Source organism: Orcinus orca, chromosome 1, assembly GCF_937001465.1.
Source record: "Orcinus orca chromosome 1, mOrcOrc1.1, whole genome shotgun sequence".
NCBI lineage: Eukaryota > Metazoa > Chordata > Mammalia > Artiodactyla > Delphinidae > Orcinus > Orcinus orca.
The window spans coordinates 196,302,859-196,330,129 of NC_064559.1; the positions used below are offsets into that span (position 1 = coordinate 196,302,859).

The window sequence follows — 27,271 nt, forward strand, 5'->3', positions numbered from 1 at the left end:
AATGAGATAATAGTAGTACCTGCCCCCATTGGGATATTATAGAATTAAATAAAGTAATATGGAAGAATATTTAGCACAATGCCTGGCATATAGTAAATAGTCAATACATTTTAGCAATTATTAATATTATGTAATCTCATTTTTTTGTTTATAAAAAAGTAACCTGGGTACAGCTGAGCCACTTTGAGGACAACCTCAAATCACTATTGAATTAGAAAGAAACACCAGTTCCTCCCCTCCCCCCACAGCAAGAAAAAAATTGAAAGGCAATTTAAAGGGCTTTTTTTTTTTTTTTAAATTTATTTTTGTCTGCGTTGGGTCTTTGATGCTGTGCGCAGGCTTTCTCTAGTTGCGGCAAGCGGGGGCTACTTTTCATTGTGGTGCGTGGGCTTCTCGTTGCGGTGGCTTCTCTTGTTGCGGAGCACGGACTCTAGGAGAGCAGGCTTCAGTAGTTGTGGCACACGGGCTCAGTAGTTGTGGCGCACGGGTTCAGTAGTTGTGGCACATGGGCTCAGTAGTTGTGGCGCATGGGCTCAGTAGTTGTGGCACACTGGCTTAGTTGCTCCATGGCATGTGGGGGTCTTCCCAGCCCAGGGCTCGAACCCGTGTCCCCTTCATTGGCAGGTGGATTCTTAACCACTGCGCCATCAGGGAAGTCCAAAAGGCAATTTAAATATTTATTCAATTCTTTTGAAAATGTTAAAGGTGATTTTATTCATAATCTCAAAAAAACTTCTTAACATTCCTTTTCCTCTTTCTGTTTCTTTTTCTTGTCTTCCCTCCCACCCTCTGCAGACAGCCTCCAAATCTGTATCCTGAGTCCTTCAAATGCTCTCTCAAAGCTCAGGCTGCACTGCTCTTACCTCCTTGCCCCCTGCTTCAGCCTCTCCCATCTTTTCCCACCCAGCAACCTCTGCCCTTTCCCTCTTAGCTTGTTTCCTTCCCTTCCCTCCTCCTGTTACTCAGATCCACAGAATAAAACCAGGCTGAAGCTACCTGAACTACAGAGTTTTCTTCCTCAAAGGCAGGGAGGAAAGGAGGCTATGAACAGGTGAATAATGTAATGTTCTTCCTCTCACAAAACAGACATACATCTGTTAATACAGCTAAATGCAGAATCTCATCAAGGAGTTAACAGTGGTTGATGTTTGAGGAGTAGGATTATGGGGGACTTTTTCCCTATTGTATTCATTTCCATATTGTTTACACTATTTTACAGTGAGCACATATTAATTGCACTTGAAATCAGGGAAAATAGCAGAAAGAGTAAAGCAAAAGCAGGGATAATGTGAGTATCCAAAATATATTCCACTGGTCCTGTATTTAAATCATGCAAAGTGCCAACTATGGGGCCCAGCACACACTTGATAAATAGCAGCTATTGTTAGTCAAGACCTAATGGACCTCCAGCCCCTCATGGAAACTCAAACTGCCCAATTGAATCAGAGTAGCTGGTGGCCCAAGGAGAAAGGGATCAGGCTGCGACATGCCGGTCCCCAGCCCCACCCCAGGCAAACTCTCTGCAGGGTTGCAGAAATAGTCTGATTGGGTCTGACAAGTTCTGCTTGCTCCTCCCGGACCAGCCTCCTAACGGGCTCTTTCTGATTCTTACCTGATTATATCCTCCTAGGCTGGCGGGTGGATGTGTGTGATGGGGGAGTCTGTTCCTGGAGAGTCTGGTGATGCCCCCAGGAGCTCTAGACTATAGCTTCAGTTCAGTTATGGAAGACAAAACAAAATAAAAAATTAAATAGTTCTCATAATGAGTCTCATCCTGTCTGCAGGCCATGGGCTGTCCAATTTGTCCAGACTCTCTCTGACTTGGTACATGGCATCAGCAACCCCCCACTCCCCCCAAAAATCAGTCAACCACTAAGGATTCTTTGGGTACCTACTGTATGCTAGACATTACTGAATGTCTACTCTGTACAAGATGATGACAGAGGCAAAGCAGAGGAAGAAAAATACCAATAATAACGGTTGCCATTTTTTGAAGGCCTATGAAATGTAAGATTCTCCACAAATTCGGGAGGATTCTTCTTGGACCTTGGTGAGTCCTGAGGCTGGGATGGCTAGAAATCACAACTAGACTCAAATGCCAGGTACCTCTGAGGCCCTCACTCTCCATGGCCTGGCCAGTCAGAACCCTCGGTCACAGTGACTGGCCAAGGAATGGATACATGTCTCAGTAAGAGCCAATGAGACTTGGTTTGAGGAATGTTGTTGGAACAGTTGAAGCAAGAGTCCCTGTTTCTGTTGCAGCTGCTGAGAGACTAGGATGCCTGGCTGGTGCTGCTGGCAGCCACCCTGTGATCATGAGGAGAGAGTCTGCCAGAGGACAAGGCCAGCAGAGAGGGAAACAGTCTTGACAGACCAAGAGAATGACACTGAATCCTGACAATCATCTGAGCTCCTCAATGCAGCCATGACTAAAGCTAGCTCTACCCCTGTACTTTTCAGTTTAAGGGAGTTTTTCTGCCAGTTTGAGCCCAGATGCTCTGACTGCTGTGCCCAGAAACCTGAGTATTTGGAGGAAGCACCCTCACCATCCAGTCTATAGGAGCCTGACAAGGGAAACATGTTTCCTTCCACACAACCACCCAGGTTTCTGTCAGAGAGCACAGCAAGTCCACAAATGTCAACAGAAGCAGCATGATGCCAGCAAAGGACCAAATCCTCTTAGACTGGCTGTGCCACCTTGGGGAAGTCACTTTCCCTCTCTGAACATTAATTTTCCTCACCTGTAACATGGGGCTGGGGTGGGAATCATAGCATCTATAGAATAGAATTGTTCCTAGAAGGCTGTTTGGTGGAGGTGAGCTCTGAGGATCCTCAAGGAGCTGGAGGTTAGGGTCAGAGTTAGCAGCAAACCTTCTCACTGTTCTCCCCTGAGCAGCATAAGACCAGGGCCTGTCTCTCCCAGGCAGCCTGGTGGAATGGAAGAGACCGAGCCATAGCACTAGGAGTCCTTCATTCTAGTCCTGGTTCTGCTGCCAGCCCAGGGAGTGGCTCTGGGCAAGCCCCTCCCCTGCCAATGTGCCCCCTTCAGAGGTGAGAAAGCCACGCCCTTTCTCCTCTTTTCTTCATAGAGTCAGGATCACATCATGTTCACTGTTGTATCCCCAATACTCAGCCCGGTTCCTGCCTCGTTGATAGAGTATTCCAGAATGCCCATCATGTGAGTGAATAAAATGTGGTCAGGATGCCTGACCTTTCTTTTCTTTTTTTTGGAACATGTTGTTGTAGTATAACATATACAGAAAAAAATGCACAGATCCTAAGGTGTCTTCACAAACTGAACACAGCCCTGTCCCCAGTCCTTCCATCCCAAAACCACCTTACCAGCAGCCGGAAGTCCCCCTGTTGCCCCCTTTCCAGTCATTCCCTCCCCAAAGGCAACACTGGCCAGACTTCTGACAGTATTGAAGTGCTTTGAACTTAATATAAAGGGAGAAACGCTTAACATTTTCCAGTGGTTCATAGCTTACAGAGGGCCCACGTGTACATTAACTCATTAAATCTTCACATCAGTACTGGGGGGTAGGCAGGAATTACAAATCCTATTTTACAGAGGAGAAAACTGAGGCTCAGAGAGGAGAAGGGAATCCCCCAGAATCACACCGCTGGCAAGTGGAAAGCTAGGGTAACTGGTTCCATTTTCGTGTCTCCCTGGATTTCAGAATGTCCCTCCAGGCATCAGGAATGGTCACGAATCTGAAACCAGGAATAGTCAGGAATCTGAAACCAGTCCAGGCCTGGACAGCTGATGGTATAAGCTACCAGTCCTCCAGAATGGAAAGAGGGTCTGGGCATCAAAGTCCAGAGAAGTTCTGGTCACCTTTTGGGCAGGGCCCACCCCTCCTTTCTAGTCTGTGGCACTCAACAAGCTTTGTGAATGCTGACAAGTGGCTTCCTCCCTGTCTCCCTCCCTCCACACTGGAGAATTCAGAGGGCTGTTGAATGGAAACAGGGAGAGTTATTTCCACAGCTCCCTCCCTGCCCTCCAGGTGGCCACACACACTGCCCAGGAGCAGATGGTCCCTTTGTAACCTTGCACTGTGTGCCCAGACCCCTCCTCTGCATGCTCAGAATCACTCTGGGCCAGCTCCTGACCAGGGTGGCTGGCAGTAGATGCCCTGTCTTCCAGAATCCACCTCTGTCACCCGTGACTGGTAGGCAAGATTCCCCAGGTCTTTCCTTCTGGCCTCATGAACTCCTATACATCCTTCAAAGCCCAAACACCATCTCCTCTGGAATGTCTTTGTCTCTCCTAAACATCCACTTATCATGGTCCCTGCATATTAGTTTCTCTTTCTCAACACAACATAGAGATAATCACAAAGTCACATAAACAAAACACACATTTTCACTTCACCCACAATATTTCTCTCTCTCTTTTTTGCAAACTGGGCTACACACACAGTTGTACCAAATAACAGCCTTGCCCCTCTCATGTGCACATGCTACACCACAACACCAGAGGGGTTTGGGCTCCACTTGTTTACAGCAGGGACACAAAGTCTCTTTCTACCACACCAACGTGCATGCAAAACAGGCCCCAAAAGTACAGATCACACATTCATACAAATACACAGACACACACCTCTTTCACTCAGGCAGTTACACAACCACATGTAGAGACAGTTTCTCCTCTGACATACAAACGTAAAGGCATAGAGAAACATCCATCCTTCTCTCTGCTTCCCTTCTACCTTCTCCTCTCAACCCTCTCACTCTTACACACACACACACACACACACACACACACACACACACACACACACACACACACACACACACACGGAAGCAGGCAGTAACAAACTCCCAAAATAGTCAGTCTCTGCCTTTCCGTCACACAAATAGTCTCTGCCTTTCCGCCACACATAAACACACAGGCACGCGGGATCCATCCCCCCTCCGCTTTTTCTGTCTCCTCCTGCCCTCTTACATACACACACACACACACACACACACACACACACACCCCACATATACACACACACGCAGCTGCAGCACGCTGGGTCACACTCCTTGCTGGCGCCAGGCAGGAGACAAAGGTCGCCGAGGCTCCCGGCGCCGCGCACCTGACACAGCTGAGCCGCTCCCCGGGCTCCGCCAGCCCCGAGCCGGTCTCGGCGAGGTCTGGACCCCGTACCCTGAAGCCGGAGACCCAGCCCGTTTCTGCCCTCGGGGATCAGCACGCCACCCCAACCCCGGCCCCAGTCCCAGCGCGCAGAGGGTTAAGACGCGGGCGCGGGCGGGGCAGGCGGTCCCCGGGCGTGATTGGCTGAGCTGCCCGGGCCCCGCGCCCCGCCATTGGCCCCTCGGCGGGCCCGCCTCCTGGGACTCGGCGCCGGTGCCGCGCTTAGCCTCGGGGCCCCAGCGCGCTGCCGCGGCATGCAGCCGCGGCGTCCGAGGTGTGCGGCCGGGAACTGGTAGTGGGGCCCGGGGAGCAGCGCGGGGCCGGAGCGAAGCGCGCGAGCTATGGTGAGTGCTGCGCCCGGCCCGCCTTGACGGTCCCCCGCGGCGGCGCCGGAGTGGGACTCGGGGCCCGCCCGGCTCGCGGGGGCTGGGCGCAGGCAGCAGCCCTGGGAGGGCGTGGAGTCGGGGGGCGCGCGGGCAGGGCTCGGCTCGCCTGGCGGCGCCGCGCTCGGTCCCGTCGGGGGCGGCCGCGCCGAGCTTGGTTCTGGGCGGCTGGACCCGGCCGGGTTTGGAGGTCTTGGGGTGGCCGATTCGGTTCGGGGTCCCTTGGTGCGGTTCTGGGCTGGGGCGTCCGGAAATCCCTGGACCCGGCTGGGCTTGGAGACCCTCGGCTGGTTCCGTAAGGGGGTCGGGGGCAATCTGAAGAGACTGTATTCGGTAGGACCTGAGTGTCCTGGGCCTCTGAGGTGGTTCCGGGGCTCGACTTGGGGCATCGTGGGTGGCGGCGCCGAGCGCCTTCATAAGACTAGGTTGGGCGCCCTGGGACTGTGAATCCAGTATTCCCCTAGGGGCTTGAGAGTGGAGGCTGGGCAGCCAGGTTGCGGCTGTCAGAGTCCAGGGGCCACTTGGGGACCCTAGGCCCAGCGATCTGGTCTCCCCAGCATCTCCCGGTAATGGGTCTTCAGAGGAGGGGGTTGCTGAGACCAAGCACTGACTTGGATGGGCAGTGGTACCGGGGAGAAGGGAGCTGGGCATGGGGATTTCAGGGGGGTTTCTGAAGCCTTAGGAGAGAAACCCATTTGGTCGGGCCGGAGTTGTTGAGGCTGTGTTAGAGAGGAGGGTTGTCTCTGGAAGGAAAGCTAAGACCTTTCAATATCTCTCTGGGGCCCAGTGATCACCTCTCCATCTTGGGGGCCAAGGCCACCTACTTCTCTGTGGCTTCTTTCCCCAAGGACAGGCCCCTCTGATTCTCTCTCTAGTCCAGTTCTGTACCCTGCGGAGTGGATACAGGTCACCACGTAGGGCCTGAGGAGGGCACGTGCCAGTGATGGTGGCTGCCAGTCCTGGGGAAGCAGCCACCTCCACTTCTCCGTGGCAATGCTGCCAAGCCTGTGGGGGCCCGGGTGGGGGCAGGATGGGATCCCCTGTAGACTGACGAGTCCCCCCAGGGGCTCCCCAGGACCAGCCCCTACTCTGCCCAGGGCTGGAGTGCCCTTACAACATCCCTTTCATCTTCCCTCCAAGCCAGTCCCCTCTTTTCTCGCTCCACGAGTGTCCGCCTCCCCTGTACCACCTGCCTCTCCGGAGTCAGTAGTAATGCAGGTATGGCTTGACTCCGCACCCAAGGGTGCTTAGAGACCATCTTGGATCCAGCCCACCTCGTAGATCAGGAACCTGCCCCTGGATTGCTCTGCTTGAGCTCCCCGCGGATGGCACTTGATTTAAGGTCTCAGTATATGGGAAATAAAAAGGCTGTCGTTGAGGTTGAGGTCATATCATCCACTTTGCCTCCAAGCCCACCCTGACCTAAGTTACTCAGAAAGAGAACTGTTTTCTCCTTAAATATCAGTAAAGAAAGAGAGGTCACCTTGCGTTGGTGACACTTTTCAGAGCCTTACAACCTAAGAAGCCTCCCAGCCTGTCAGAGAGGCCCCTGGCTTTGGCATCAAACAGATTTGGATTTGAATTCTAGTTCCTCTACTTCCCCAGAGGGACAAATTACGTCATCACCTCCCAGTATCAGTTTCCTCATCTGTGAAGCGAGATGATGGGTCTTATCTCACAGGGACAGTGTACAGATTCAGTGAGATAACCCAGTGAGAGTGCTTTGCTCAAATACAGCTAACTTTCCTTTCTTGTACAACCTTAAGCTCAAGGTGGGAAGTTCTGCCTGACATCTAACCTATTTGCTAAGTCTGGAAGAAGGATTAAAATTCATCATGTTGTGGGGAGAAGGGAAGAGTGATACTTAGAGAACGGGTCATTGGCTCACCTTTTAACAAAGATTTATTGAACACTTACTATATGCCAAGCGCTGTCTAGGGAGGGAAAAACAGTCGTAAACACTGTGTCAGGAGAGCTTCCACCAGTTCATAAATGTCCACGCAATCCTCAGGCTAGGTGGCATATCTTTAGGAGAGGTAGAGAGATCCTGCCAGGTGAGGGCTCCCTTCTGTATGGAGAGGTGAGAGAAAGCTTCACCCAGCAGGTGACATCTGAGTTGGAAAGAACATCCCAGCTAGGGGAACCTGTGTGAGCAGGGGACCAGAGGTGTGGGAGTACGGGAGAGGCCTGAATGGGGCTTGCCTGACACCTGGGCATCAGAGAGGCAGGAGAGAGGAGAGAGAGTGGGCAAGGGATGCTGATGGGGCTGGATGGCTGGAGGCTTAGGCAGACCGAGGAGCCAGAACTCCACTGTGGACTGTTGGTCCACTGCATGTGGGTGCAGAGGAGGCTGATGTCAGGCCTCCTTGGCCCCCGTCATTTTGGTTTCCCCTAAACCCTAGTCCCTGTGCTCATTCCTGAGGTGGGGGTGATTCAGGGCCGCTAGAGTGTTTATTCCTTGGATCTCCTGCTCCATGGGTTTTAAACAATTCAGCGTTCCCTCCATCGTTGCCAAGTTTCCCCTGGCCCCTGGGTTCCTAGTGGGGCTCCTTTGGAGAGTGTGTGGGCTGTTTCCTGTTGTCCTGGCTCAAGCTCCCTGATGGTTCCAAGCTCCCCACCCAGGTCTCTAACCCCTTGGCGGGGAGTCAGCGCTGTTCTCAGAGACCTCAGGTAGACCCCCCCAGTGCGGGCTTGACATGAGGGTTCTCAGGAGGCACAGCAGCAGGCACAGAGGGGTGAAGGAGATTGCCCAGGGTCACACAGCAAGATAGCGCCAGAGCAGGCACAGACCTCCTAGATGTTTGGAGGGTTACCAGATGGACAGGTTGGGGGAAGGAGGCCCAACCCGGCATTGCCAGTCCACTCTTGTGGCGCCTTGAGAATGTTCCTTTACATTCCAAACTAGGGGCTGAGCACAAAGCCACAGCTAAGGGTTGGGAATCATCTTTACCGTAAGTGGCTGAGTTGAGGACAGGTCCAGCTCCTAGGTTTGAATACTGGATATACCACCAACTTGCTGCGTGACTTTGCATCAGTTATTCCCTCTTTCTACACCTCCTTTCCTACCAAGTGGGGCAGATCTGCTCCTTCTGTAAGATACAATGTAGAAATGCTTCATTGCCTATTAAGCACTTGAGGGAAAAAGTATTATTAATTAAAGGTGGGAGGCCAGCCACATCCCCCCTGAACCAGTCTGTAGGGGGTTCCTGGAACACAGAAGTACCTTTCCCGGTGTGGCTAGAGCCTGTGCTCATAACTGGGTTATTGCTAACATTTTGGTAAATAGGCATGTTGTTAACTTTTGTTAAAGAATAAGTACATTGTTTCCCAGACAGAACTGGAGAGACCAGGAGAGCAGCAGGATTTGAGGAGTAAGAGGGCTACAGGGTGGATTCAGCAGAAAGTTTCAGGCGTCAGCCAAGACATAAGCAGGTTGGCTAAAGTCCACACTTCGATGACAGCGAGGGAGGAACCATCAGCAAATGTTTACGACTTTTCGTTCCCCTCAATTTTTTCTTTTTGGTTGACTAGCTAAGCACCTCGCCCCCGTCAGAGTGCTGCATTCATTCATTCATTCGTTCATTCATTCATTCACCAAACAAGTATGCGTGGCATAATGCCAGGAGCTGGGGCTGTGGGTGGTGTGAACGAGACGGGTAGGTCTGTCTTCCACAGTCTGGTGGGCAGGCAGATATGGAGCAGGAAATTACCAGTGTGATTTCTGTTACCAAGGAGACTCGCAGGGTGTCGAGGAACAGATAGGGCAACCTGGCCTGGGGATCAGAAGAGGCTCCCTGAGGACGTGACATTAAGGTTGTAGCCTAAAGAATGAACATTCTAGGCAGAGGGAGCAGTAAGTGGGAGATGGGACAAAACATGGTGCACTCGGGAGTTAATTCAGTTGCAGGTTGGGAGGTGGCCCCGGGGCAGGCGCACGCAGGGAGGGCCAGGTTAAGAATTCGGGGCTCGATCCTAAGGGCAGTGAGAGGAGTGATGTGGTCAGGTCTGCGTTTTGAGATGATGGTACAGGCTGCTTTCTGGAGAATGGGTAGGAGGGGTGAGGCTGGAGGCTGGGAGACCATTTAGGAGGCTGCCAGAGTGGCCCTAGGAGAGATGACAGTAGTCTGGACACCAGTCACTGCCCCATCCACCCCACCCCACATCCCCATCATGCTGCCCAGAATGGGCAGTGAGGAGAGGAGGGAGCTGTGGCCACAGAGGTCCCACAGCCCTGTGGACATTGACCTTTCTCTTCTCATGCTTTCGTGCAGATAACTAGCGGGGCTTCTGGCCTCCAAGAACTTTGACCTAAAAGAGAGAAAGGTGAAGCTTCTGAATGGCTCTGAAACAAGGTAGAAAACAGGGATGCAGCTCCAGAGTCACCCTGGCCATGGAGGTGTATCAGGGAAGTCTTCCCAGAGGAGGCGGCATCTGAGCTGCTTCATATGGCAACAGTTAGTGGAATGGAATGCTTCCTAGGAGCCAAGCTTTGGAGACATGACAACAAGGGGATACTCTCCTGTCCTTAAAGAGTTATAGTCTGGGGGGCAAAGTTTAATGAGCAAGCAACGCTGACTGAACCCCACTGCCAGTGAGAGGTGCTGGGGGTCTAGGCCCTGAGGGTTCTGCCCTTTCCCCAGCGGCCCTGAGGATGGGGTGCCTGGGATATCCGCTGGCCTGTCTCAGCTCGCTGACAAGCCTCAGAATGGCTCCCTCCTCCCCACAGGCTCCTGGCGAGGTGGGCGGTGGGGGGCGGTTTACCGACAGGGGAGATGGAAACAGAGGAACAAGTTTCTGGAGAACATTCAGGAAATTAGCTGAGGGAGGACCCAATGTCAGGGCCCAGAGATAGGGAGGTAGGCCTGGCTGCTAGATCTTCTTAAAACCTCGAATGCTTGTGTTAAAAGGGGATTTGTAACCGTCTAATTCAACGTCCCCATTTTACAGGAGGGAAGACTGAGGGGTACAATGAGCCTCTACCATGTGCCTGGCACTTAAATGTAACCCTTTTGACTGTCACACCAACCACAGGAAGTAGGTTTATCCCCATTACAGAGCTGTGAAAGCTGGTGCCCAATGGCCACTTAGGGAATTAGGAGCTGGAACTGGGCAGCGGCCTCCTGATTCCTCAAGATTCTGGCTTCAGTCCCAAACTACCACTCAATTTAGCAGAAACTTCCTTCCTGGGAAAGCCCCCTGAGGACCTGGATGGGACTCCTGGGCAGTGGCCAGAGGCATTGGGAGCTGATTGGGGCCAGGCTGAAATACTGATTATCTTTCACCTTTGCACAGCACTTGACAGTGAAGTCCTCTCCTCCCCACTCACCAACTGTCCTTGAGTCCTACTGCCAGGCAGTGGCAGAGCTAGGACTTCAACCCAGGCCTGTGCTTCCCCGCCCAGACCCCCAGCTCCCCAGCTCCCGGCATTGCCCCGGGGGCCCTGGCCCACGTCTCCAGTGGCCCCTGACTGGAGATGTCCCAAGCTTCCTGACCACATGCCCCCGTGAGTGTGAGCCTGACACATAAGCCTCTCCTTCCCTGGGCTCCTCCCCACAAGCTCCTTTGCCTCCTTGGCTGTAGGCGGGAGCGGGGCGGGTGGCAGCCAGGAGGAGTAGGGTTACAAGTGTAAACACCGTCATGTCAATATTTACCTCTGCCTGGAACCAGAGCCTCTGCCTCCCACACGCTGCCTCTCTGGGTGCACATGGCCTGCTCCAGGCCGCTCTGGTCACTGAAGGCAAGGCCAAGGGTAGAGATACATGTAGCTTCCAGCCCAGCTCTGCCTCTATCTTTCCGTGTGGCCCTGAGCAAGACACTCTCCCTTCCTGAGCCTTAGTTTTCCCATCTGTAAAATGACATGGCTGGGATAGACCGATTCAAGGGGCCTTTTCAGCTGTGACCTGTAGGATCACAAGCATAATACTCTGGTTCAGAGCACAGGCGTGAAGTTGGCCAGACGAGGTTTGCATCCCAGCTCTGCCGTTTCCTCACTGTGAGATTGTGGGCAAGTCAGTTAATCCCTTTGAGCTTCGTTTCTCCATCTGTAAAATGAGATCCTAACATACCTGTTTTGGAGGGTCGTTGGTGAGGGTTAACGAGATGATGCATTAATGCGCATAGCTTTTGGCACAGGGTAAGAACTGAGTGATGGTGGTGGTGGCCGTTATTCCAGAGAAACATTTTATGATTCTCTGAATCCAGACGCTGGGTTGCGTCACTTGGGGACTGGAGCCAAGGGTGGGGACTCTAACCTCAAGCCCTCCTAGTACTCTGGGGCCACTGGCTGGGCTGGGGGAACCCAAGGGTTGGAAAAGCCCCTTGGTTAACACCACACACACACACACACACACACACACGGACACACACACACACACACACACACGGACACACACACACACAGCTGAGGCTCCTTTTTTTGGATGGAGGTCCAGGACTGACCTCCGAGACTTGTGGCAGTGAGAGCAGCAAGGAAAGGTGGAGGAGGCAGAGCGGGGAGGAAGGATGCATTTCCAAAGCAGCTATTTCACAGAAGCTCCGAGTCCAGTACACACAGGACTGTTCCCTCCAGCCCTGGAGAGGAGGAGGCATGGGATGAGGCAGCTGCCGGTCAGCAGAAGTGGACCTACAGACCAGTGGGCCCAGGTTCAAGCCTGGCTCCCACGCTTTTTGCTCTGTCACTTTGGACAGCATGTCACCTCTCTGAGCTGTGTTTTCCTCGTCGCTAATATGGAGATGCTGGGGCCTAGTTTGTACAGTAGTTGGAACAGTTTCGTCAGGTGCTGTTTCAGAAGATCCCAGCTCAGTCCTGGCACATACAGGGGGCTCAGCCGGTATCAGCCTCACGAGAACCACACGCCAGTCCTGGTGCTGCTTGTGTGGGTGCTTCTTGAGGACAAGATTGTACGTTTTTTTTAAATTGTGGTATAATTTGCATAAGATGCACACATCTTGTACAGCTGTTTTTACAAATGTACACACCTACATCATCACCCCCTAGATCAAAATGTAGAAGCTTTCCACTGCCCCAGAAAGTTCCCATGTGCCCCCTTCTGTCAATCCCTGCTACAGGGGGCTGCTGACCTACTTTCTATTACTCTGTTTTGCCTGATTTTTAACCTTATCTGCATGAATTCATATGTATGTACACTTGGGTCTGGTTTCCTTCAGCTTCAGTCAATACTGACCGTTTGTAGTTCTTCCGTGCTGTTGCCAGTATCTGGGCCTTTTTAGGCTCTATTGCATCCCACTGGGTAGATGTGCATGTAAATGTCCGTGGATGAGAATTTGAATTGATTCCAGTTTGGGCAGCTGTGACATTCCTGTGCGTGTCTCTTGGGTGGGTCTTAGGAGTTGAACTGCCGGGCCGTAGGGTCAGTGCGTATTTAACTTTCCTAGAAACTGCCACACAGTTCTCCAAGGAGGGTACTGTTCACCTCTTTGCCCAGGGCCCCATGGCCTAACCTAGAGTACTTTCGTGATGAATGTTTTTAGAAGCAGGATGGAATTTGAGTCCTTTCTTTGTCTTAATGCTTCAGATCCACACTGTCGGCCCTGCCTCTGCTGTCAGGGCCTGGCAGCCAGGCTGGGGCTCTGCCTAGACCCTGCCTGAGCTTTCTCTAGGCGTCTGTCATTTCTCAGGGAAGGGAGGGGGTCCTGGCCCTGGAGACCCCAGGCCATGAGGCTCTACCACTGATTGGCTGTGTGACCTTAGGCAAGTCCCTTCCCCTTCCTGGTCCTCAGTTTCCCCTTCTGCAAAACACTGTGTGGATTGAGGTTTCCGCAGCTCCCCAGTTTCTGGTAGGCTCCCCTCATTTGGGAGCCATTTGCTCCCAATTGCTCTGTGCTTTTCCACCTCCAGGGTTGCCCCTGTGCCACCTGTGAACCCCAGCTGTCCCGTATCTCTGAGAAAGGACCATTTGGGAAAGTGTGGGTAGGCTCTTCATCTTGGTACCCTCCCTACGCACCTCACTGTGAATCAGTCCTCCCTGGGTGAAAGCCCCCCAGAGCAGGCCTCTGGCCGTGGGAGCCCCACCCATGGAGGCTTTGCAAAGGCGATGGAGCGAACCTGGGTCTGTATCCTGCCACTTTGGGCTTTGTGACCTTGGGCAAGTCTCTCCACCTCTCTGAGCTCCTGAATCCTCATCTGCAGGGTTATAAGGACGAAATGAGGTCTTGCATCATTGTGGGGACAGAGGTGGATGGGGCAGCAAAATTCCTGCCCTTAAGGAGCTACATTCTAGCGGAGGGAGCCAGAGACCAAACAGACAAACCAACCAACCAGAAAGATCACTTCAGAGAAAGGAAAGGAAAGAAAACAATGTGGCTGTGAGGTGGGGGGTGGGATACTCTAGACGGCCGGGGAAGGATGAGGAGGGGGCAGCCAGGCAAAGATGCGGGAGAGGAGAGTTCCAAACAGAAGGAACAGCAGGTGCAAAGAGCCTGAGGCAGGGACGAGGGATTTGGCACGTTGTGAGCGGCAGGAAGGCCGATGTGGCTGGGCAGAGGAAGCAAGGAGGAAGTGGGTAGGAAGAGGTGGCGTGGAGGGGCCAGGTCCTGCAGGGCCTTGTCAAGCATGGGGGGAAGCTGGCATTTCATTTTTAGAGTGACGGGAAGCCACTGCAGGGCTCCAAGTAGGGGATGACTCGCGTTTTGGTTTATGTTTTAGAAAAGCCCTGGCTGCTGTGTGGGGGAATGGCCTGTAGGAGGCAGGAGTGAGGCGGGGAGGCCAGTGTCTGGTGAGAGTGGGCCTCAGTACTTTCTCCTGTCCTGAGGGCAAGGAGGCTTGTGTTACTCTAGGATGTGGGATTTTAGCAGCTACTTCAGAGGACGGGCGAGCAGTAGTGGGGGCGTCCCAGGTGCTGCAGGATGTTCCTGGCAGCAGAGCATGGTGGGCAAAATTTGCCTTTGGAGCCAGATAGACCTGTCTTAAAACCTCCATTTGAACTCAGCCTTCCAGGGGGAGCTTGGGATTCTCCCAAAGTGACCCCTTTCCCACCACCCCAGGCCCTGAGGACCCAGGGACATGGAGCCAGAAGGGCACAGAGCCAGGGCCTGCCTCCCCCGCTTCCGCACACCCTGCCGAGAAGTGAGGCGGAGGAAGTGATGGCCTCAAAGGCACGCCTAGCCCCTCTGCCCTCGGGCTGCTGCTCCCACGGCCCGGCTCGAGGAAATCCTGTGGCTTGGTGGTTCCTGGGTGTCCCGGGCTGGTCTGAGGCAGGAGGCGGCCACGAGAAAGCAGTACTTCATTTTTCTCTGCCCCTGAGTGGGTGGTTACTCGGTATCCTGCTGGGCTTCCGCGGGTGGAGAGAAGGAAGAGGGAGGGCATGGGAGTTCACAGAGTCTCAGAAGATCTGCATGGAAGTGGGACGTAGACATCATCCAGAACAACCTCTTCGCGGGGAGACAGAGCCTCAGAAAGGGAAAGAGGCTTTGCCTGAGGCCACACGAGTTAGAAGCAGGACTTAGACCCTGACTTCCGGGACTCCTAATTCGGTGCTCTTTCTGTTAAGATGTGGGTCTCAGAGCCAGATAGACCTGGGTTCTAGTCCCAGCTCTGCCACTTAATCCTAGCTGGGTGATCTTGGGCCAGGGACTGTTTCTGAGCCTCGGTTTTCTCCCCTGTGGAATGGGATGATAGTAATTCCTTTCTCATGGTGTTTTAAAGAGTGGTTGAAATGATTCTTGTAGAGCTCATAGGATGTGCACATAGTGGGTCCTCGGTAACAGGAGCTGTCAATAACGTAATGTTAGTAGGATTGAATAACATGGCTATTGCAGTTCTGTAATTCTGAGCCTCGCGAAGAGCTGGAGAGACCTGCTGCGTGCTAGGCTTCGCTTGTGCTGTTTTCTAGTTCTGGTGAATACAGTTAGGCTGGGGAGGTGAGGAGATTCCCATCATCAGCCTATCTCACTGCTGGTTTATTTTACTTCCCCATATAGTTGGGAGACCCTTTAACAAGGCCCTTAATTATCACCACCACCCCAACACACACACACACACACACAAACACACACGCACACACACACACACACACACACACACACACACACGTGCATGCGTGAAAGGATTAGGTGGGCTGGAACGATTCTGTCTGCCTGCAGCCTGAATAGGGAGCAGACAGGCATTAAATGCAGGCCCGGGATGGAACCCTAGGCAGCTCCCACTTTTTGCGCCAGGTCCCTACTACACACTCACTGATTCTTGTTTGTGCAGCATGGCCTTGGGGCCAAGAGCAGGGGTTGAGGTATCAATTTGAACTTGAACCCTGGCTTCACCACTTATTTGTTGTAAAGGACCTTTGAGCAGGTAAGTTTTCCTCTCTGAGCCTTGGGTTTCCCATCTGTGGTGTGGGTAAACAACCTGCTCCGGGGCGTTTGCAAACATTAAACGGGGGAAGCTGTGCTCAGAGCACGTGTGGCATATTCAGCGCTTGACTCTGCGAGATGGGCGTACTAATTACAACACACATATGTATGTCCCAAACCCGTTAGCCTGTTCCTCTTTCCACAGCTGTTCTCAGAAACTTTCTTGACAGTCCCCGGCCCACCCATCCCCTTTGAGGGACGAAGGAGACTGTCCCTCAGCCCCCTTCATTCCCCACCCCCGACTGCCTTCTATCAGGCTACAAGTCACCTTGGACGGAATTTCCTGCTCTTTCTTGTCTCCTGCACCAATGCAGATCAGGAGCCGGTCTGCCTGGGTTTGAATCCCAGCTCTGCATTTACTTGAGCAACTTTAGGCAAATCCCTTTAGTTCTTAGCCTCTCTTTCTGCCTAACTGAAATGGGAAGAATAATAGTACTGAACTCATACAGCTGTTTAAACAAGCAGTATAATTCTTGTAAAGAGCCAGAGTCTGTGCCTATCATAATCTGGGATCCATACCATAACTGCCTAGTAGATGTTAACTGATTTTATTATCGGATGGAGTTCTGAAGGAGCAGAGCCCCTACCTCTTTACATCTGTATTCCCAGCACCTGGCAAGGATGGGCTTGGAAGGGATTTGGGTTCTGCAGGGATTTGCACCATGGGCAACAGAGAGTTGTATTGCCTTACCAGTGAATTGGGCCTCCCTGAAAAGACCTTTGTCAGGGACTCGGGTCATATTGTGAGCTTGTTTATGCCCATGTTGTGGGCAGACATTTCCCACAAGCCTACTCCGCATCACCCCATGCTCTAGACGGTGTGGGAGAAGGTGCAGACGCAGGGCTGCCTTAGTGAGCTCACAGTCCACAGGGGAAGCTAGGCACCATGGTTCTGATCCAATTCGAGCATGGTCAGCACTGGCCAGGCAGGCGACTTCAGAGAAAACTTCTGGGGTTGGTGACACTGGATGATTCCTTGGGAGAAATGATGTGTTAACTTCTGCCTACCTTTGATTTTTCTTCCATAATCCTTTTGTTCTTTCCTGCCATAGCGTTTACTGGTCTCAGCTATTACATAAAGATAATCAGGCCATCACCAAAAAATCCACAAACAATAAATGCTGGAGAGGGTGTGGAGAGAAGGGAACCCTCCTGCACTGTTGGTGGGAATGTAAATTGGTGCAGCCACTATGGAGAACAGTATGGAGGTTCCTTAAAAAACTAAAAATAGAGCTACCATATGACCCTGCAATCCCACTCCTGTGCATATATCTGGAGAAAAACATGGTCTGAAAGGATACATGCACCCCAGTGTTCCTTGTAGCACTGTTTACAATAGCCAAGACATGGAAGCAACCTAAATGTCCATTGACAGAGGAATGGATAAAGAAGATGTGGTACGTATATACGATGGAATATTACTCAGCCATGAAAAAGAATGAAATAATGCCATTTACACCAACATGGATGGACCTAGGGGTCATCATACTGAGTGAAGTAAGTCAGGCAGAGAAAGAGAAATACTGTATGATATCACTTATATATGGAATCTAAAAAGAAATAATACAAATGAACCTGTTTACAAAACAGAAACAGACTCACAGACTAGAGAATGAACTTATGGTTACGGGGCAGGGTGAGGGGAGCGGGGGAAGGGTGGGGGGAAGGGATAGTTAGGGAGTTTGGGATTGACATGTACACACTGCTATATTTAAAAAGGATAACCAACAAGGACCTACTGTATAGCATAGGGAACCATGCTCAATGTTAAGTGGCAGCCTGGATGGGAGGGGAGTCTAGGGGAGAATGGATACATGTATATGTATGGTTGAGTCACTTTGCTGTGCATCTGAAACTCTCACAACATTGTTAATTGGCTATACTCCAATAGAAAAGTTAAAAAAAAAAGATAATCATGTTTCTTGAGTATTTACTGTGTGCTAGGCACAGTGCTAAGTGTTTTATGTTATCAGTTCTCTTACTGATAACATCAGCCCTATGAAGTATTTATTATTATCCCCATTTTAGGGGTGGGGAAACTGAATCACAGAGAGGTAATGTATCTCTCTGAGCCAATAAGTGGTAGAGCAAGATTTGAACCCCAGACAGTTTGGCCAGAGCCCAAGTTCTTTTTTTTTTTTAGGTGTTTTAGGTATTCTTTTTTTAAAAATTTATTTATGTATTATTTTTGGCTGCGTTGGGTCTTCGTTGATGCGCACAGGCTTTCTCTAGTTGTGGACGGGCTTCTCATTGTGGTGGCATCCCTGTTGCGGAGCACGGGCTCCAGGCACGCGGACTTCAGTAGTTGTGGCTCACGGGCTCCAGAGTGCAGGCCCAGCAGCTGTGGCACATGGGCTTAGTTGCTTCGCGGCACGTGGGATCCTCCCGGACCAGGGCTCGAACTCATGTCCCCTGCATTGGCAGGCGGATTCCCAACCACAGCACCAGCAGGGAAGCCCAGAGCCCAAGTTCTTAACCACTACACTAGAGTGCTTTGTCTGTAACTGACTGTCCCCCACAGTCCTATGACTAGGCAGTCTCGCAGATCCTGACTGCTTCCCCTTCCATGGGAGTCCTTTGCAGCCAGCAAAGATTAAGAAGTTAATATGAGGTCTTTCTGTATATCCTCCCTTAAGCATCAGCTCTGGCTTGAGCTGATGTCCTTTCAGGAGAAAGGGATCTGGAAGTTGAAACCCTGGAAAACAAAGGGCTTGTATCTGAGAGAGGAATAGGGATTAGAATAGAGGCATTTAGTGGGGTGAGGAAGGGAACTCAGAAGGCTGAAAAAGTTGGAATTCAGACTGAACCAATATTTGCCGAATGCATCTTCTGTGCCAGGTATGGGGGTATCTCTGCCTTCAAGGAACTCCTAGCCCTGTGGGAGAGATAGACAAGTCAACTGGCCACAAGTGAAAGGCAACAGCCTTTAAAGGCTGGAGGAATGGATGACTAACTTGGCCCAGGGAGGTGATATTTTGAGTTGGGTCTTGAAGGATGATTAGGAGTTCACCAGCCAGGCACAGCCAGTAGTGGCAGAGCCAAAATTTAAACCTGAAGAGTCTGTCTCCAGAGTCTGTGTTGTCACCCACCGTGGCATGCTTGGCTCCACTGCCCTGCGAGGCCTGGCCTTGGGAGAGTGATTCTTCTGGTCCTGGGCCACTCAGTGCGGGCCCTGGGCAACTGTCCAGCCATTTCCCATCCAACCCCTGCTTCTGTCCTCGCAAACCCTGCTACGCACCCCTTCTGCAAGGGTGGTGGGTGGTTGACCAGCCTTGCATGGAGAGTCTCTGCCCTCTCTAGATGGCCAGGACTTGTGTCCTGAGAAGGACACACAGATTCCACCTCCGGTGCACCTGCGGCATCAAAAGAGGCATGAGGAGTCGGTGAAGGATTTCCTGTTTTGTTTTGCAACTCTCCGCATCTCCCCGCCCCCCAGCACCTGAAATGAGCTTTGCATAAGGCACTTCCTCAGATCATTTCCAGCAACCCCGGCAGGTAGAGGTTGGTTGTTACCATTTTACATCTGCAGAAGGCAACAGAGAGGTTGAGCTGCATGTCCAGGGTCACACAGCTAGGCAAGTAGAGAGTCCAGAATTTGTTCCTCAGCTTGTCTAACTCCAAGGCCTGTGCTCATGTTTTTAAGCCATGAGGAAGCAGAACAGTTCATGATAGGCCTGTGCCTTTCTGGTGACAGATGCTCTCACTCCCATTCCACATAACCTATGGGCTCCTAATCAGGGCCCCGGGAATTGCAGGTTAGTGGTAACAGTAAGACTGCATTGACTGCAGTGCTTCTCAAGCCCAAGTGTACGTGAGAATCACCAGGAATTCCGGTGACAAATGCATATTTCATTGCCCTTGTCACAGACATTCTGATTCAGTATATTTGGAGTGGGGTACAGGAACCTACATTTCCAGCGAACTTCCTGATTCTGACGCTGGTGGGCGAATGATCACACTTTGGAAATCCTGACTTATTACACATATGCTCTGGGCCCAGCCCTGTCCTGGGCCTTTTGTTTTGTCACTTCAGCCATCAGAACATTGCTTGGTGGGGGAAATTGATGCAAAAGGAGGTGGAGAGTCTTGAAAGAGACCTCTACCAGTCATAATAAAGACATTTGTAATCAACGTACTGTAAGTGTTAATTTAATCTTTAGATTAATTGGGTATAGAATGGTGAGCACACAGAAATGGTCTTAGGTAATTGCATAGATTTCTGATTTTGAGCAGGATACTGTGTGACCTTATGTCTGAAGAGCCCGTCCCAGGCAGGGGCTGGCGGGAGAGCAGTGGCAGGGAAGACATCTCTCAGGAAGAAACATTTGAGAAGAAGTCTGAAGGGTGGGTTAAGTATTAACCAGGCAAAAAGATAGACAAGGATTCTAGGCTGAGAGAATGGCATGTGCAAAGGTCCTGAGGTGGATGACCTATAGCATGTTCAGTGCAGCTGGAGTAGAAAGTGAAAGTGACCCAAGGTGAGGCTGAGGGGTCACCAGGGCCTGGGCCCCATGGGGTTATGTGGACCAGGTGAGTGTGTGTGTGTGTATGTGTGTGTGTGTGTGTGTATTTCAAATCAATAAAGTTTAGGCTTAATTTTCTTCTACACCGAAAGACCCCACTTAAGCCTGCAAAGGAAGAAAAGGCAAACATCTATAACTGGAAGGGTGGAGGGTCCACCTGGCCCTGCAAAGGGTGCCAGCAGGGAGATGGCAGGACCTGAATTGCCTTTTTTTAAATCCTCTCTGGCTGCCGAGTGGAGATGGCCTTGGGTGAGGGGGCAGGAATGGAGGTGGGAGATGGTGGTCCAGCCCAAGCCTGTGGTAGTGGTGAGGGAGAGGCAGACAGAGACACTGAGGGGTAGAGTTGACAGTCTTGGTGATTGATTGGGGCAGGACAGGGCATCCAGCCCATTGCTTTGACAGGTGAGAACTGAGCCCAGGAACTGAGCCCAGGAAGATGCATGAGCTGCCCTGGGTCAGGGTCACACAGCCTGGTAGTGGGCCTTCCAGCTAAACTCTGACTCAAAGCCCAGCTTCCTGCTAGCTGCTTTTGCAGCTCTTCTTCCAGGCCTTCTGGTGGCTACACCCGCTCCCTGTGCCCCCCAGCTCCCCCACTGTGGAGTCTGCTGGCTTCAGAGAAGGGGGAGGCTTTATGGGCACAGATTCTGTCTTTGAAGCATCTAACGGGGGAGGAGCAGCTCTCTGCCCTCCGGATTCTTTTTCCGTGACCTCTGCACCCCACTGCCGCCCTCCCCAGACTTTGAAGGAGTCCACAGAAGTGGGGCTGGGGTGGGGACTGGAGTCGCTGTGCCCACACGGCCCCTCACTGGGCAGGGGTGGGGGCCTTCCAAGGACCTGAGGAGGCTCCCTGCCGTGGAGAGAAAGGAAACACAAGGGCTGAAGCCTTGTGAGGTTCACACAAGGGCTGAAGCCTCGGCCGGTGAGGTTTCCCCAGAAGTAGGAGATGCCCCCTCATCCAAACCTCTTGTACTGGAAGCTGGCCCTTTAAGATTTCTGTCCCCCTCCTGCCCCCTCCTCACATTAACTCTCTGGCAAGTAAAATCTCTGAGATGTTGAGTTAAATGAATTTCTAGCTCTGCAGGCCTCTCCCCACCTCCCCATCCTGGTCTAAAGTATCCCCTCTCGGGATCCAAGATAGCCATAACTCCCCTGTCATGGACCTCATTCCCTCTGTATCGGAGCCCCCATTTTCCCCTTTGGGGCTCAGGCTCCCCCTTTTTCTCTCCAGGTTCCAGAGCCCATTTTCCCTTCAGGATCCTTTTCCCTGGGAATTGCCCCTGGACTTGGACCCAGGACTGATCTCCCTCTGGGGACTGGGTCCCCTGCTCTCCTAGAGATGAGATACCTACACACACACATGCGCACGCGTGCGCTCACACACCCATACCCCAAGAACTGGCACACAGTAGGTGTTCAAGAAATGTGTTCTTTTCCTCCTGCCCCACGTTTTCCAGGCCCCCCCACCCCCACATGGGTAGTTTTGCTCCGGGAACTGCATGCGGTGTGGCAGCCGGGCCTGGGAAGCAGCTACTGTTAACTCAGAACGTCGGGTGGAAGAAAAATGAGGGCTGAGAAGGGACAGGGAAAGAGCTCAATGGTACCGGCTCAGCCCCCTGGTCCTGATGTCCTGTTGGATCGGGATGAGGCAAGTTTGGGACAAGTCAGAGGAAGTCCCCTTCCCACAGCCGGGAGCTCATTGTACTGGGATCATTGCGCTGGCAGGACATGGGCAGCAGGTTTGGAAGTGAGGTGGGGGGGGGGGTGGCCTAAGAGCCGCTGGCGGCTTCCTGGAGAAAGAAGCCAGGATCTCCTCGAGCCTCTGGCCGCCGTCAGGAGGACAGTACCCTGACCCCTGGTTCGGTGCAGCTCTTTGTGGCACCTCTTCTCTCTGTCCTCTTTCCTGTCTGCTCCGCAGAGCAGGAGGGAGGAGCCGTAGTTTGGTGAGCATTAACTTTGAGCCAGGCTCTGTGGCAAACGATATGTGTGCTGACTCATTTATTCAGAGTCAGATCTAAAGAGATAGGTCCTCTTATGTCCCCATTTAACAGATGAGGAAGCTGAGGCTTGGTGAGGCGAGGTGACTTGGCCAAGGCCACACAGCTTAGAGCTGTAACTCCAGAGCCAGGAGGTTTTTGCAGGCTCCTCTGGAGCGTCTAACTTCAGGGCAGGGACTGGGTGGGCTTGTGGCTCAGAAAGGCTTCAGGCAGTGAAGAGAGAGGGGCCAGCGGAGGAGGACTAGAGGAAGGTTGCTCTGGAACTCCTCCTCGGGATCTCTCTGGAGGGAAGCAGGTGGTCCCCTTCAGGGAGGGGCCAGGCAGCTGGAAGCAAGTTTCGAGCTGCATGAGGAACTGGCACTGTTCTGTCCTCCGGGCACTCTCGCCCTTTAATTGTGCCTGTTACTTCTCTGCCCCAGAGGGGAAGCCCTGGAGGGCAGAGACCCTGGCTGTCTTGGCCCACCTGCTCTCAGCAGACACCCGTGAAAGACTGAGTGGAGGGAGGATGCCACCCCACAGGGCTGGAACAGGGGAGGGGGCAGGATGGGGAACAGCCTTCCTGTGCCAGGGCGACAGTCCTGGAGCCAGTGCATGGTTCATAGTGTCATTAGAGACATGTCTCTAAGCGTTAATGCCAGCTAACGGAGAAATAGAACTCAATATATGTAATTGCACTTTGCAAGCAATTCTGACCCCCATCTATTGTGTAATGTGTTTCTTTAAGGAACAAAAGCTGGAACAAAATGTCAGGGAGCATTTCTGCCGGTGATCTCGGATCCCTCCATTGAAGAGGGATTTTTCCTTCTTTGGTGATTTGTGAGTTTTCTTGCTGTCCCCAAGTGCCAGTGATTCAGCCGTAAAGCTCATTCAGGAAGGTCCAGAGGAATTTTCCTTCTCCATCAGGTTCCATTTGGGCAGTGCCGGGACACCCAGTGACACACTCGAGGCTGGGTGAGGAAAGCCGGGCACACTCCACCAGCCACTTGTCTCTGCCACCTCCACCTCCATTTGTCTTCCCTTCCTGGGGCCCAGAGCCATCTCAGCTGGATCAGGCAGGCAGATCAGTGACCCAAGGGCTCTTCCAGCCTGACTCGGTACAGCCCTGGCCCTCTCTGGGGGAAAATGAGTCACTTCTTCAACCCTGACATGTTTCCCTTTATGTGGAAAGCAGTGGGGATGGGGAGAGCCCCTCTTGGTTCCCTCCAGACTTGTTTCTCTGGCCGTGGAGGGAGGGATTCCAGGGCGACTTGTTGGATGGGGCAGCCAGACCCAGTGAAGTCAATAAACCGCAGCTTTGACAGCGACCAGGGTCACCCTGGAAGGAACTGTGCTGAGCTGAGCAAATAGAACATCCCTCCCCTTGAGTGAGGCTGATCCCTCGCCCCTTCCTCTGCCCACCCAGTGCCCTCGGGGCGGGGGGCATGCCAGTCCTTTCTACCCCTTAACCGGTCTTTAACCTGGTCAGATTAAGGAGGTATATGGGGGTGGGGGGTGTTAGTTAGCAGTGACTATTCTGAGGATTTGGAAATCTGACTTCAGCAAGGGAGAGAGGTGTGATGGATTCCATCAGTTGGTGATGTCTGCCAGGGCCTGGGGACAGGGGTGCAGGGTGGAGACAGGTGTTCCTGATCACCTTTCCTGGAGAGGAACTGATGGGCCTGGGTTCACTGCTCTCCCCCAGTTTCCCTGTTATTTCCTAGGTGACCTTAAGTAAATCGTTTTACCTCTTTGAGACACTCTTCTCATCTGTAAAACAGGGCAAATAATACCACCCACAGTTGTGAAAAATAAATGAGAAAGCATCTACAAAGCAGCCTCATTTCCTTTGTGTCGTTCCCCAGATGTCACTTTCTCAGAGAGACCTTCCTGGCCACACCACTGAAGATCGTCCCCCCCATTTTCTGTCCCTTCCCTGCTTGGTTTTTCTCTTTAGCACTCACTACAATCCAAGATACTCCGTATTTTATTTTATTTTTTAAAATTTATTTTATTTATTTATTTTTGGCTGTGTTGGGTCTTCATTGCTGCACGCGGGGGTGAGAGGGGGCTACTCTTCATTGCAGTGCGCGGGCTTCTCATTGCCGTGGCTTCTCTTGTTGCGGATCACGGGCTCCAGGCGCACGAGTTTCAGTAGTTGTGGCACGTGGGCTCAGTAGTTGTGGCTCGTGGGCTCTAGAGTGCAGGCTCAGTAGTTGTGGCTCACGGGCTTAGTTGCTCCACAGCATGTGAGATTTACCCAGACCAGGGCTCGAACCCATGTCCCCTGCCTTGGCGGGCGGATTCTTAACCACTGCGCCACCAGGGAAGCCCCTCCCTATTTATTCATTTTATTTCCTCTGTCTCTTCCCACTAACCTATAAGGGTTTCTGTGTGTCTTGTTCCCTGGTTTAGCCACCTAGAACAGTGCTGCTACATGGGAGGCACATAAATATTGGTAAAAAGAATGAGCATGTGAAAAAAATGAATGAAAAAATGAATGAAGGCACCTGAGCCCGGGCCACAGTCTGTAGCCAGTCGTAGGGCTTGGGTACCTCTTCCTCCTTCTCCAGCTGCATTATTCTAGACAACGGAGTCCTTTCTCCCCCACTCTCCCCAGGTCAGTTGTCCACTTTTGAGGTTTCATACTTTGTATTTGAGCATTTCATACCAGTGCATGAGATTGCCCTGGGGAGTACAGTGGGGGACATTTATAGTGAAATTAAAAGGTACTATTTTGGAGTAGAATGCAGAATTGGCATGAATTTTTAAGATTTTTGTTTAAATGAAGTTTCAACAAAGGCTTTTTATTGTGTCCTCAGACCTCCCTGGCTACAGGGTCACTCTCTGGGAACCTTTGGGAAGGTGTGAGGAGACTCGGTTTTGGAAGTGACCCCAGCCTCAAAGCCCCATGAAACCATCCCTCCTGAGCCCCTGTCAGGGATTTCAGCAAACGTGCACGATTTCTACAGGGCGCAGATCCCAGCGCATCTAGTCATTCCCTGGGAATGACTTTATTTTTTGTTTTAAATAAATTTATTTGTGGCTGCGTTGGGTCTTCGTTGCTGCGTGTGGGCTTGCTCTAGCTGCAGCGAGCGGTGGCTACTCTGTTGCAGCGCCCGGGCTTCTCATTGCAGTGGCTTCTTTTGGTTGCAGAGCACGAGCTCTAGGCACATGGGCTTCAGTAGTTGTGGCTTGCGGGCTCTAGAAGCGCAGGCTCAGTAGTTGTGGTGCACAGGCTTAGTTGTTCCGCAGCATGTGGGACCTTCCGGGACCAGAGCTCGAACCTGTGTCCCTTGCATTGGCAGGCGGGTTCTTAACCACTGCACCACCAGGGAAGTCCCGCTGAAACCCCCTTTCTTTATTTTATTTTATTTATTTATTATTAATTAATTAAGTAATTAATTTGGGGGGCTGATTGGGTCTTTGTTGCTGCACACAGGCTTTCTCTAGTCGCGGTGAGAGGGGGCTACTCTTCGTTGTGGTGCGCGGGCTTCTCATTGCGGTGGCTTCTCGTTGCAGAGCACAGGCTCTAGGCACGTGGGCTTCAGTAGTTGTGGCTCGCGGGCTCTAGAGCGCAGGCTCTAGAGCGCAGGCTCAGTACTTGTGGCGCACGGGCTTAGTTGCTCCGCGGCATGTGAGATCTTCCCGGACCAGGGCTTGAACCCGTGTCCCCTAAATTGGCAGGTGGATTCTTAACCACTGCACCACTAGAGAAGTCCCCCCCCCTTTCTTTAAATAAGCATTTTATTTTGGAATAATTTTAGGTTTACAGAAAAGTTGCAAAGATGATACAGAGTCCCTGTTTACCCCTCACCCAGCTCCCCCTAATGGTAACATCTCATATGACCATGGTAGGTTTGTCAAAACCAAGAAGCCATTATCGGTTCATTACAGTTAATTAAATCCACTCTCTGTTCCGATTTCACCAGTTTTTATACTTTTCTGTTCCAGGATCCCATCCAGAACACCACATGGCAGTTTGTCATCATGTCTCCTTAGCCTCCTCTGGTCTGTGACCGTTTCTCAGGCTTTCCTTGTTTTTCATGACCTTGACAGTATTGAGGATACTGGGCAGGTATTTTGTAGAATGTACTGTGGCCTTCCTCTCTGTCTGCTGCACACTGGAGTGGTCCCCAAAGCCATGGCCTTTTCCTCTGCCCTGGACTCCGCCCATCCTCTCTTTCACTGATGCTGTCCTTCCATGGTGAAGGCCACCTCTGCACCCGCCCTCCTGCCTCCCGAACCCGGCTTTGCCTGCCCTGCTTTCTCAGTCAGCGGCACCTCTGTTCACAGTTGCCTGCATGAAGTTCCAGGTGCCAACCAGATGCCTGCCTGCTGTAGTTCGATCAGTATTCTGCCTCCCCTCCACTTCTTTCCACCCTCGCCCTCTGTCAGCCTCCCTCTTGCCTGGATTAAGGCAAAGCCTCTTGCTTGCCCTCCCTGCCTCCAGCCTTGCCCCTCCAACCTTGCCTCCTCACTGCAGCCTTAGACAGCTTTCTGAAACACATGTCAAGCCCTGTTCCCATCCTGCTTAAACCCCTTCCAATGCCCCCCATTGTCCTGGAGGAAGTCAAATTCCTCCGTAGGAGGAGTTTTTTGTGACCTAGTCCTTGCCCGTTTCTCCAGCATCATCTCTGGCCTTTCCCTACCCTGTCCTCCCTGCTTCAGCCAAACAGAAATACAGTCTCCCCTCCCACCCCCCAGTGCAGCTTACTCTGCACTCCCACCTCTGCCCCTTTGCATAGACTGTGCCATCTTTGTCTGTTTCCTGCCATTAGAATGTGAATTTCATGGGTATAGAGATCTTATCTGGCTTGTTCTCCACCTTCCTGCAGTACCGTGGACAGCACCTGGCACATAGTAGGTACTTGATAAATACCTATT

General features: G+C 52.1%; 1 protein-coding gene and 1 long non-coding RNA gene across 2 annotated transcripts in view; one reads left to right on the top strand and one right to left on the bottom strand.

Moving 5' to 3' along the window:
- Positions 1-280: 280 nt before the first annotated feature.
- Positions 281-5,244, bottom strand: LOC117202383 (uncharacterized). Its single transcript, XR_004484724.2, has 3 exons — positions 5,085-5,244; positions 1,613-1,708; positions 281-639 (listed from the first exon to the last, which is right to left on the bottom strand). It is a non-coding gene; the product is annotated as an uncharacterized LOC117202383 (long non-coding RNA).
- A 105-nt stretch (positions 5,245-5,349) lies between these two features.
- Positions 5,350-27,271, top strand: part of ECE1 (endothelin converting enzyme 1) — a 113,846-nt gene continuing 91,924 nt past the window's right edge. The window contains exon 1 of the mRNA XM_033433191.2: positions 5,350-5,487. Coding sequence (XP_033289082.1) covers positions 5,485-5,487 — 3 coding nt within the window. The 5' untranslated portion in view covers positions 5,350-5,484. The remainder of the gene's footprint in view (positions 5,488-27,271) is intronic.